At 34.1% G+C, this 13,177-nt stretch overlaps 1 protein-coding gene across 4 annotated transcripts in view; it reads left to right on the top strand.

Annotated features, from left to right (window-relative positions):
• Positions 1-4,593: 4,593 nt before the first annotated feature.
• The window catches only part of LOC149556872 (rhomboid family protein), a 74,753-nt gene continuing 66,169 nt past the window's right edge, over positions 4,594-13,177 (top strand). For 2 of the 4 annotated variants that reach the window (XR_016364801.1, XM_089831468.1), the window contains exons 1-5: positions 4,594-4,898; positions 5,663-5,727; positions 5,854-5,945; positions 6,043-6,576; positions 6,711-6,801. Coding sequence is in view for 1 of the 4 variants with exons in the window: in XM_089831468.1 (XP_089687594.1) it covers positions 4,757-4,898; positions 5,663-5,727; positions 5,854-5,945; positions 6,043-6,576; positions 6,711-6,801 (924 nt within the window). In the remaining 3 variants the exon portion in view is untranslated. The remainder of the gene's footprint in view (positions 4,899-5,662; positions 5,728-5,853; positions 5,946-6,042; positions 6,577-6,710; positions 6,802-13,177) is intronic. The other 2 variants (XR_016364802.1, XR_016364803.1) reach the window with 1 other exon arrangement.

The raw sequence follows: 13,177 nt of genomic DNA, 5'->3' as shown, positions 1-13,177 counted from the left end.
CCTCATTCCTCTTTTTCAATGTCTACTTTTTAAAGAAGTTTAGGAGAATTGTTAAGCTAGATCCTCTGAGGAAAGTCTAGTTTGACTAAATCTTTTGGATGCATAACCTCATTCCTCTTTTTCACACTTTCAATAAATGACATCCTCCTAGATTGTTGGAGTTGAATGCCCAATTTGTTAGAGTTTAGTTGGAATCTCCCCTTATATAAATAATGATTAGATGTCCCTCTTATGGATATTGGAATTTTTGATTTTATACACGCACTTATAATTTTAAGAAATACACTCATATTATTGTTATATTGTAGCTACATTTTCAATGAATGGAATTATACTTTAATTTTCTAAATTTGAGTTAAGTTATAGGAATGCTCATCCAAGTAGTCCCACTTGGTGAGAATTCCATTCATTTGGTTAAATAGTTACATTTTTGTTCAACAATTAGTTTTAGTCTTAGCATCTATTTGTTCCAAAAACCATTGAATTTTGTGACTGTTCCTACAACTAAGGCCAAATACGGTGACTTATTTTCTATTTTTTGAGGCTCATTTTTTTATAATATTTTCTAGTTTATTTTAGTTGTTAATCCATCCTTACTGTTTAATCCATTTCCTTTCAAGTATTTTACTTTCAATATTATCTCCTTTCTAGTTATAGGATAAAATGACTATAATTGAGTCCTAGTACACATACAATGCAAACTTGTTTCAAGTTCACTTCCTTGGGTTGATGAAGATTGAATGAACCTTCATGATGAGTAAGATAGCTACTTACTATAGATGTCTGATCTCTGAGCTGTAGCTTTAGGGCCTAGTTATTGAATCATTGGAGGACTCTAACACATGTGATAGGTGACATAGTAGTAAATGAGGTTGCATGAAGGTCCATAAAGTACTACATTTTTTTAATCAAAAATTTGTATGGTCAAAGATGAGTCGACTCACCCTTGACTTCCTAGTTGTCATTGATTTGTCTTTTTAGACTGAAACTCGAATCATAGGCTAGTCATCGTCATGATTTCTCAAATTTGTTCTTAGAATCGTATTCTTATTTAGTCTGTATGTATACATAGAAAATCATCTCTCCTTTCATTCTCACCATAGAGTTAACATTTTCCATTATTACTTGCATAGTCATCTTCCACAAAAGTGAAGGGTCAATATGTCTACAAAATACTTGAGCTTTCTCATTCACCTAATGGATAATCTTCCTTCCAACATGTGATAGAAGATAGTTAGCGAGCTTTCTAGTTTGTCTATTTCTCTTAGTTAATACTCTCACATCCTCTTTTATTTCATTATGCTAGGTACATAAATCACATACACCAACATTATCCTGCCACCTCCTTCACATTAATGGTTTAAAAAAATCCATGTATCGCAATCAAAATCCAAGCACTTGTATTACTTGAAGTATGTTAAGATCCCAACCAATTGAAATGAAATGTCTCAAGACCTTGAATTATAATTACTATGCCACCATATTGAATCATAAGATCTAGTCATGAAACCTTGAGTTAGCCAACTTATTCCCCTCATGATAAATGTTTAGAAATCTTAAAATCTTAATTCCCATATCAATCTGATCAATTTTGTAGTTTCCAAGTAGGAGTCAATTTTTGTATCATTAAAATAGAAATATTAAGACAACCTCCTTCCATATGTAGAAAACTTGTATTTAACCCTAATATGTAATTTAATCCTAATAATTTTGCTCTAAAAATATGTATCATTATTCATAGTTACTCTTAGGAGTTCACTCTTATGCTTAACATATTTGCATCATGATAGCATTTAACACATCTGACCCCTCTTAACTCTATATTTCTCTTCAACACTTCATTAAAAGTCAACTGCCACCCATCCTTCTTCTAGAGCAGTCCATAACATTCCCAATTTATATTTGGAGGAGGATCAACCCTCCTAGCCCCATTAATGAGGAAATTTAGTAATTAATTTAAAATTTATATTATTATTATTTTTGATAGGTAAAGGGCCAAAGCCTTGACTAATTATTATTTATTGAGATTAATTATTATTATGTGTTAAGCTTGAATGAAAACCCAAGGCCTCTCAAATAAGAGGCTCACAATTTAACATTGTGTTGTAGGATCTTGCCTTAAAATTTATTATTATTATATATTGTTTAAATTAATAAATATTTTTGATACAAGTTGTATGCCTTATAAATATAAATAAATAATAGAAAATATAATATCAGATTCAAAATTATATATTTAAAGTTTAACTTGTTATATATAAAAATTATCTAAATTTATAATAGGAACTGTTCTATACATCTATATAAAAATAATCTAAAATTATAAATAATAATATTCTATATAAATTTTTATTTTAAGAATAATGATATAACGACCCTTCCAATTATAGGACCATAATGTTTGACCCTTTGTTTGTCAAACTTTTTTAGTAGTATGATTGAAACTTGAATCAACAAATGGGTAGAAAAATAAGGAAAATGTGTTAAATGTGAAATAGGTTTTAAGCTTAAACAATATGCTTGAAACCACTTTGAAACACATCATTTAAAATGTTTAGGATGGAAGAGGAGAGGTCTTTTGTCATTTTATTGACTTACAAAAAGGATTTTGACATAAGCCCTAGAGATAAGCTACATTGTAGAATAGAAGAAATTGACATTTCTATTCATTTAAGAGTTGACTATTCATAATATTTATAAAAATTTAAAATAAAAATAAGAACTTCAATAGGTGTTTCAACTTTTTTTAGGAGTGTCACTAGGGCCAAACAAGGTTGTTCCTATTTTTTACACTCTCTTTGGTTTATATATTGACATGATTGAATGATGAGTGAATTGCTAAGGGGGAGACGATGTCCATTTAAAGGAGTTTTTAGTCAAGATTCTTTTATATGGAGACGATCTTCTTCCAATTGCTAAAGTTGTTCATGGGATACAAGAATGTTTAGTCACTCTTGATCACTTTTGTAGAGCTACAGGGATGCAAACTAACCCTAAAAAAAAGAAAATTGTGATTTTCTCTAACTATAGAAACATCACCTACATAAGTTTTCAAGGCAACACTTTTGAAATAACAATGGGTACAAATACCTTGAGATTGAATATAGCAACAAGTTCAATTGAGACAGGTGTAAAAAATAGAGGACTTTAGGAAGTTGGAAAGCTTTATATAATCTCCAAAATAGATGCATAACACAAAGTTATGGGATTGAAAAACCATTAAGATTCTTATTGAGCCTTTAGTGCTTTTTTTGGTTCTCTATGAGTGTGGATTGTGAGCTAGCAATACTTTAGATTCAAAGTAGAAACAATTTGAGAGAGTTCAAAAAGGGTCGATGACAAGCAAGTTCAAAATAAAAAGTTCAACCCCTAAGGAGAGTATGCAAATTGAAATGTGGGTTGCTCCTATTGAAGTGATTACAATGATGTGTCTCATGAATTATTTGGCAAAAAAAAAAGATCAAATTGAAGCCAACAGGTGACCTAAGACTATTTGCAATGATATCATTAATAAACATAAAAGGTCATGGATGAAACAAAAGAACAAATGAATGGGCACACAAAATATTTTTTAAATGCTTGTCTTACAAAATAACAAAGTGAAAAGAATTTGTATTAGATAGGTTCCACAAGCATACACAGGGTAAAGTGCTTAGAAGGGAAAATAAGTATAATCTTGAAGAGTTCAACCCCACATGTGGTGTCCAACAAAAACAATATATGGTAGCTAATATTTTGTGGAAAAAACCTAAAAAAATATGTAGAGAAAGGACTTGCATTATAAAAATATTTTATTTTAGAACATGTCATTTTTTTTGATGAATAGACCCTTATCTATTAATTAAATATTAAAGTTACATATTCACAAAAAAAGGGTTGGGGGATACAAGATCACCCTACGAGATTTCATACGACAAAATTAGAAATCAAACAACTATTCATTAAAAAAAAAACATATAAACTTCCCTCTGGTGGCTAAAGCAATGCCAATCAAGGGAGGTGGATCCTGACAATCATTAACACCCCATAAATGAACGGGGTTGGAGGGTGGCTAAGGAGGAGCTCAGCCATTAGCAACATCAACATCTTTCTCTATTTCTTCTTTGCCCTTCACCTTGGGAGGTGAAATCACCAAATCCTGATGGGGAATGACCATTTGGAGTCAAAACCAAGAACAAGCCAACTAGAGGCAATAGGAGCAGCAACATGAGGAGTAACTGTGGGCCAACCAGAACCTTGCCGTGGAGAGGGAGATCGACGGGGAGCCTAGGAACACGATGTCTGCAAGTGGCGGGCTGAGGAGCTATGACCTTGAGATCAACCACAGGGTGGAGTTTGATTTGCTGAAGCGAAAAATATGTCATTTAAAAAAAAATCATGTAATAATATACCAAATTAATAACAATTATATCTTAGCACAATTTATTCAATATTTATTTTGAAAAAGCAAGATTGAAATGTGGATCATCATTACACCAAGATTGGTAAATTGTCCCATAGCATATTTATAGCCTAGAGATCACATGTTTGTTCCAACTTTGTTAGCATAAAAAATAACCAACCTATATATGAATCCCAAATGAAAAAAGAAGAGCGCCATTCGTAAGTCTACATCTGAAAAAATTATGGTGAAGGGTATCCCCTATTCAGTAACGTATATATTGGACACTTTGACGAAGCTATTTTCTGAATTACCTTCAAGTTCCCTGGGTTGAGGTGCTTTGCTTGATTGCGGTGATCTTGGAAATTTGGCACCATGGCGGACAAGCCAGGGAGGGCGCTAGTGATATACGGGGATGGCATAATGGGGGCGCTGGGCTCCTGTCACCAGCATTTGCATACACTGGCTTCTCTTGGCACTTGTGGCTTCCTTGCTCTCCGAAATCTTCCTCCTCAATGTAATTCTATATCTCTATTTTTTTTTTTTCCTTTACTCTCTTACCAATATTGTAGACAAGGCTTCTTTTGATATCTGCGCCAACCATGACGATCCGCACCGCTGACGGGAGCTTGGCAAATAGATGTAATGCATTGGGAGTCTCTCAGGGATTCCATTGACGATCATCTATTTGCGTTTTTCCCATTACCTTTATTCTACAGGGCAGCCAACATTTGGGATATTTTTTCAATGGCCAAGTTCTTACATTTGAATGTCATTTTTCTTAAAATTGCTGAATGAGGTTTCCAAATGTTTAAAAGTTTCCGGGGATTTTGGTTGAACAATGCACACAAGAAGTAGTTGATCCCTGTCACATTATTTGTGCTTATACCGAGGTCGCAGTTAGCTCTACATACTCTCTTCAGGGGTTCCCTTTAGATGCATCTCATGTTTAATTTACAGTTTTCTTGGGTAGCAGTTTTCGATTTCTAATTCCTATTCACCTTCTTGAGGATTCCATCCTTGGTAGAATGCTAGCTTTAAATCTGTTATTGCTCTTTGTTTTTTATTTGTATGTTGGGTGAAAAATGAGAGAAATAATTTGCAATCCTGCTTCTTTCTCATTCTTTTTGGTTTTAAGCTTCTTCCCAGTAGTATCAATGCAAATATGTACTGTAGGTGGGCCTTAATGAGTACCATGATTGAACACGCGCTTGATGAAGCCTGCAAAGGAAAGCTTTTCACCGTGACTGAAAACCATTTCTTTGACTTTGTGTTATGTAGTGAATAAAGAAGAGAGAATGGTCAGGGAGCTATCACAACTGTTAGATGTACATGATTTATATAATGTAAGAAAAGTCTTATTCTGAACATTTCAGCTCTGAATTTATCATTTGTATGGTTGCTGAATCGTATGCTAATTGCTTTACGAGCCATTAAATTGGGTAAAAGTTTCGTCTGTTTTGAACATACAGAAAGGAAAAGAATTTAAAGACTCTTCTAATACTCTCCAACATTCTAGTGGAGATTGTAGTAAACATATAAAAATTCCTACAATTGCCGAGAGGTATGTATATTTTGATTTATGGCCATTGTAGAATCGTTTTATTACCATTCTTCTGGCTGTAAATCTTTGAGTCCATGCACTCTTTGTTGAACTTCAGGTTCATGGGAATGAAAGCTGCAATGGTAACAAATTCTGACACTGCCAACGCATTTGGGAAAAGATTAGGCTTTTCTGTCACAGCTTTACATGAGCTCTGCAACGAAACTGGGATTCCAGAAGAGTTGAAAGCGCCTCCAGATCCATTTTCAGCAGCATCAAAACTGCTGAATATGTTGGGGTTACGAGAAAATACAGTAGAAGAAAATAGTGAATTTGACCTTGTTTTTCTACATATGGGACCAAACCTGAATGAAAGCAAGGTTGAAAGTGGCTGTAATAATGCGCCTCTGGCCAATACACTTGAATGGATCAATGCATTGGCTGGGAAAATAATGGAAATTATTCGTCCTGGCTCTGCAGCTGCTAGTCGCCTGTACCTTGCTTTAGTGCTGAGCTATGGATCAAATTCTTCTGAAAAGAGTGACGACTCTTCACTTCTCATTTCCTCGGAAGAGATAAGCCCGAGCTTGGCATCACTTTTACCATATCAAAGCTATACCATGAAGGGAGGAAAACTGTTGAATGACGTTAGGTAAGTTTTCATTCCAATCATCTGATAAACTGTAGCATCAAGGCAGAAAATACACCAGACATTGCTTTTTCACATCTCCTTCTCCTGGCGTCTATGTTTCTTTAACGAAGAGCTAACATGGCAAAACACAACAGGCACCATCATCCTATGTTAGCGGTACAACATCAAGAAGGTGTCACCCGTCGTGATGGGGCAAAAATATTTTCTTTTGAGGAATTCCAAGAGGTAGTGTTTTCTCAACTCTTTCTTGTTATTGAAGAAATTAAAAGAAAATTCGTCAGCAGGGGTTCCTGAATGATGAGATATTTGATCTCAGCTCAAGATCAACAGATGTATGATGTTCTTCTAGGGTTCTCTTAAAAGTTTTTTGTCACGAGACTTATCTAGAGAGCTTTAGTTTGTCAACAAAGAGTAAGAAACTTTGTATTTTTGTGAAAGGTTTGAATCATAATATTATTCAATCAACATCAAAAGAAATATTAGGTGGCTGCTAATGGGATAATTCTGAGAACCACAATTAAATTTTAGGGCATACACAATCACAGTAGAAAATAATCACTAAGTTGTGACCTACTCACAATTGTAGTCTATTTTTTCCACTAGAACAGTATCTCTGTGTTGGGAGGTTAACTGTCGAACCATATGGATTACTCAATACTTGTTCTTACAATTAGATAATTTATAAAATCACATAAATATTCTCCAGTAACCTTTTGTTTCTGGAAATGATTGTGTTAGATTTTTTTGCATCAATGTTACCTCGCGAAAGAGAAGTTGCTTCCCAACTACCGCAACTACATCATTGTTTTCTCCTTGAAATCTCTTCTCATCCTAATGATGGATCTCAGAGTGTGATCCGAAACGTTGATGCAAAAAATTCTAACACAATCATTTCCAGAAACAACAGGTTACTATATGTGGATTGTGGAAAACTTATATCTTTAATAAATATTCTCTATTAAGTAGGCTATCCACTGACCCCATTTATATGCACTAAATCCTGTAGCACAGGCTGGGTCCTCTGGATGATTTTTCTTTTCTGTTCATTTGTCCTTGCTTGTGAAAGATTGGCTTTGCTTACTCTTAAGTGTTTTCCAAGAAATAATAAAAAATTTCTTTATATGCATTTAAAAAATAACTTACTTAACACACTTGGTGCATATAACATTAGATTGTAAAGTCCCTTCAGGTTCCCTAAGATTCCTTTTTCCTCTTTACTACCTTAGTTCTTTTAAGTTAGAACATACATTCAAAGTAGCATATAATGCAGTCCCATCTAACCTTTTTGCTTGACCCAAAAGTAGAGGTATTTTCAATGAGTAACATTTCTTTTCTAAAGATAATTTCCGAAGTGAACATTTTATTTCCCCCATTTAGTACTTTTACTTTTCTTTCCCATTTTAAGAACCCTTGAACTTTTATAAGAGAGAATAGGATAGAGATTACATATCTAACTTCAAACAACATATAAGAAATCATTCTACTCATTTCCTTAAGTCATTCTTATAACTTATTTGAGATTTATTCATAGAGACATATATATAACTTTCATTAAATAACGCTTTTACTTAAACTAAATAAAACACCAATTATTTTCCTACAAAATTCTTAAACATAAAAGAGAGATAGGGTAGTTCCTCTCCATTACAACATTTAAAAGTTCAGAACAATTTCCCATATACATTTTTTCCTAAACTACCCTCCCAAAATTACATTGCTTTTCATTGAATTACATATACATCACATATGCTCCTTTTGGGGTTCACATAATTACATTACATTCTTATTTACAAGCTTTACTTGAACCACAAGCAATACCTTGAATTAATTCACCACCCAACCACGTAAAACCATAAACGGTCCATGTTAGAAATTAAAGTCCACCAAGACAACTAAGAGGGTGGGGGGGTGTGTGGACGGGGTGAATTAGTTATCCAATTAAAACAACTTTTTAAACCCTATTAAATCTGAAACATGTAATCAGCAAGTGCAATAACCACAAGGAGATAACCATACACAATAACATCAGATTTGTTAAGTAGGGAAATCCTTGATCAGAGGGAAAACCTTGGTGGGGATGGTATGCACAAAATGATGTACTAATATATAAGTTCCTTGCAAAAGGATGGACGTTGTTAGAAGTCAATGAAATACTTTCAGTACATATCAGTCCTTGTTAGGAAGGAGCCTTCGAATCCTTGTGAGGAGATTCCAATCCTATTAGGAGTTGTGGAAGGTAGAAGGATCCACTGTCCAAATAGCATCACGAGTGAGACCACCAAACTCACTATCCAACTAGCCTTAGTATTGTTCCTGTAAGAATAATACCAAATGATCAATTGTCCATTAGCACTCTTTGCCAAATATAATCACTTCGCTTTTTCACCGTTCTGTGATCTCAATACCAAATCCGCATGCTCACATCACATAAAATCCCTTAGATCACTTATTCACATATAATTAGCAATTCGCTTACATTCACACTTCCATAAGGAAAACAACTTTCCTTTATACCAAGTCCTCAAATTAATAATTGAGTTGGCCTTGAGGCTTTCTCAATTTACAATTAATATAGGACCACATTAAGATAAAACAATACACATTACATCACATCTTTTTATGATTACATAACATTGTCTTCTCATAGTCTTCACAAATCTTCACACATGCAACCTCGGACTTCATCCCCTCAACGATGTCATCATCGTGATGTCTTCCACCTTTGTCTAATTGCACTTAACCAGATTCTATTCCAATTAGGAGATATAATCCAATTACCCAAAACTGCTTCTTAGGAACTCTATCTACATGTCGTCTTCCCGAATAATTGTAACTGGTCTTCAACTTTCTGCATGCGCACTTAACCACATGATCAGGACAATTTGTAGAATATGTCCTCAACTGTGCTTGACCTCATTTTCAATCCTCGAACCTCATGATCTCAATCTCTGTCTGCTGCTTTGTTAGTCTACATAGAATAACCAGTATGTTGACATCAATGACAAATACTGCCATGAATGCAACATATAGTCTTACTAACAATCTCCTAAATGCTCTGGCAATGCTAGGACACTCCCCCAAAGGAATATCATAAGCATTCATGCTAATAGTCTACTCCCTTGAGCTAGGAGATAAAATCACGATCTACATAAGTCTTAAGGCAACTAAGGTTTCGGTTCCCTTTGTTAATGTTTTAGCCCATATATTAGATAAACAACAACAGAGAAAAGTAAAAACAATACACAAAAAACTCAAAAATATTTATCTTGGGAAAACCCTTCCACTTGAAGGGAAAAACCTAGCCACACTAGCAAAAAATCTTTTATTGATCATAAAATATGCAAGTACATGGCTTTCCACTTGATTGATTTACAATATACCCAAAAAGCATTAATCTTACATACAAAGGTCTCTTTGAATTCCAAAAATAAGACCCTTCATATTTCCACATATTCAATACTTCATATTTACATATGCATGCATCTTCACATGACGTATGGCACAACCTTTTTCAACTTAAATATAATCACAAATATTTCTTTCAGCTGAAGATGACCATAATGGTCATGACAACATATTTCTATCTCATAAAATCAGAGATATAGATCACTATCGCAGCTACAAACTTCAATACTCCCTCTTAGCAAGAGAGAGATCTTTAGTCAGTCATGCACACATAGCTGCAACCAAAGATGATAAATTCACATAACATATGTTATCTCAGCATAAGATAAACCACCATAGTTACTTCATAAGTACATAGAATGGAGTCATACACATGACTTTCACCATGCCTACTTGCAGAGGGTAGAACAAAGATTTCTATCTCAAAATTTCTCCTAGAGAAAGATACATTTCCACCATGCCAACTCGCAGAGGGTGGTCCATCGTACCTACTTGCAGAGGATGGAATGAGGGTTTTCACATTAGACTTCTTCCAGAGAAGAATACATTTCCACCATGCCTACTCGCAGAGTGTGGTCCACCATACCTACTCGCAGAGGGTGAAATGAGGGCTTTCACCTCAAGCTTCTCCCATAAAAGAATGCATTAATAATTGAGATTTTCTCTTAACAGAGACCCTCTTAGCAAGGACAACTTTAATAACAAAGACTCCTTAGTAGGGACAATTTTGATAACAATGACTCCCTCTTAGTAGGGACAACTTTGATAAATGTAACTCCCTCTTAGTAGGGAGTCGGGACATCTTTAATAACACTGACTCCCTCTTAGCAGGGACAACTTTGATAACAATGACTCCCTCTCAGCGGGGACAATTTTGATAATAATGACTCCCTCTCAACAGGGTCTACTTTGACAACAATGACTCCCTCTTAGCAGGGACAATTTTGATAACAGTGACTCCCTCTCAACAGGGACAATTTTGATAATAGAGACTCTCTCTCAATTATGAAGCCTCCCTTTGAAGCTAAAATCTCCCTCTAAAGAAACTTCATTTTATTGCTTCATCCTGTAACAAAGAGAGATCATAAAACCAACCCATCAGTGAGATTAATGCTAAAAGCATAAACTATTCTCAGTGATATAATTTATCTCTAGTCTCAGTATATCAACATCTAAGATCTGCAGAATATCTCCAACTTGAATGCCAAATAGAGGGGGCTTTCTCTGTAATAAATATTCCTTCTCTTGGTTCCTTACGCTTCTCTTGTAGTTATTGACTTTCAGGGAGTGATGTAACTAGCAATATTAATGATGCTTATAATTTGTTAAGGAAGGCTTAGGTCCTTAAAGAAATGTCTGCAACAAAAAACTAATGGAATTTGGTGCTAGGTTTTTCAACAATGACCTTTTATTTCCCACGACCCCTGTACAGAGGTTTGTGATAGGTAATTGCCCAATATTAGAAGCTCACGGGCATTCTATCTGAACTATATGAATGACATATGATAACTTCCATTAGAATATCTCAAAATACATAAAACAACCAACACGGTAAGACAAAGATAAAGTCTTTGAGCTACATAGCCCAGATGGCTGAAATGACAATGACCTTTTTGTCTAGACTGAAATACAAAGTTACAGAAAAATCTCTCTGTATCAGAGTTGGTTACATTAAAAACATAACATCCTTATACTGGTGTATGGGAGCCTACAACCAGCTCCATGTGCGCAAACAGTTGCTAATCCAGGCATGAGAGCCGAAATAAGCTAGGGGCCAACATTGGTCAAGAAGTAAAAAAGAAATGATAAGCATGCACATGATGTCAAGCATCTCCTTGACAATATACATTCAGTTGAACATCACCAAGAGCTCGGTTTTGAACAATCTGTAATAGTTCTCTTCCCAACAACTCTACTCCTAATTTTCTCTCTCATGTTCTTCAAGACAGGCATATAAAATTGCATGAAAATGAATACTTATCTTTGCAACTTCATTTGGTTATCTTCAAAATTTTTCTTTCCTACAAGATAAATACACATAAGTCGCACATTCTAATAAGTAGAACTTAAACAAAACCAAACTTACCTCCTTGTAATGTGACGCTTACCTTCTTGTCAACCTTCTTGCGTGCAATCTTGATTGGTTAGAGATCATTGAGACTCTAATAAAGGATGATGAACTCCCTTGAGTCTATAGAATTTCAAAAGACCTTGAAAGAACAATTTCTTCTCTCAGTGCTCAAATATTCATGTGCCGATTGAGCACCCGATAGTCCATGAGAATAAACTCCAACTCAAAAAAGAAAATTGCTTGAATGTTATGCTCAATCGTTCATCACTCTAGCCGACAATGATTTGGAAGATAGGAATATCGTGATGATTGCAATGGATCCTTAGCACCCGATGTTGCCAACTGCATGAAAGTAATCTTTGATGCTTCTTTTATCCCTGGATTAAAAAAACCTTTCGACGGTTATAGGAAGAAGGCGAAAGGCCATCAAATTGTTGAAGTATAGCATTAGTCGAAGTGATATACTCATTACATTGAGAATTTGTATTCATGATTTATATGAACATTGTTTATGTCTCATATTACTAATATATGTATGTATGTATGTATGTATGTCTGTCTATGACTTACATAAGCTACGGGACATGACTTTGTTGTAGCCTCTATTGGATTGAGTTTATTAAAGCTACCTCATTGATGATAAATTGTCCTTAAGATAAGTATCTTATATATATATATATATATATATATATATATATATATATATATATATATATATATATATATATATATATATATATATATATATATATATATATATATATATATCTATATATATTATATGTATTATATAAATTATACATTATATATTATTATATAATAATATAATAATATAATATAATATTACATATATGGTTAATATATTAATATAATATATATGTTAAAGGTGAGTTATACATATAGTTACTTTAACATGGTATTAGAGCCAACAAATGTATCAAAGATCAATTGTAATACAAAATTCTGCATTGTGAATGTGTTAACGTTGACCATGTTTTACCTTGGGAATTCTGAAGACAATTATTGAATAAACTAGAACATTATGGAACTTGGGAAATGAGGAGAAGCTTTCGGACGGGAGACAATTATTTGAATATCACAGATAGCAGCAGCTGAGGATTCAGG

The sequence above is a fragment of the Cupressus sempervirens genome, chromosome 5 (assembly GCF_028749045.1).
Source record: "Cupressus sempervirens isolate cs-2001-9-10 chromosome 5, ASM2874904v1, whole genome shotgun sequence".
Classification (NCBI taxonomy): Eukaryota; Viridiplantae; Streptophyta; class Pinopsida; order Cupressales; family Cupressaceae; genus Cupressus; species Cupressus sempervirens.
The sequence above is the reverse complement of the archived record's forward strand: the minus strand, read 5'-3'. Positions and strand labels throughout refer to the sequence as shown.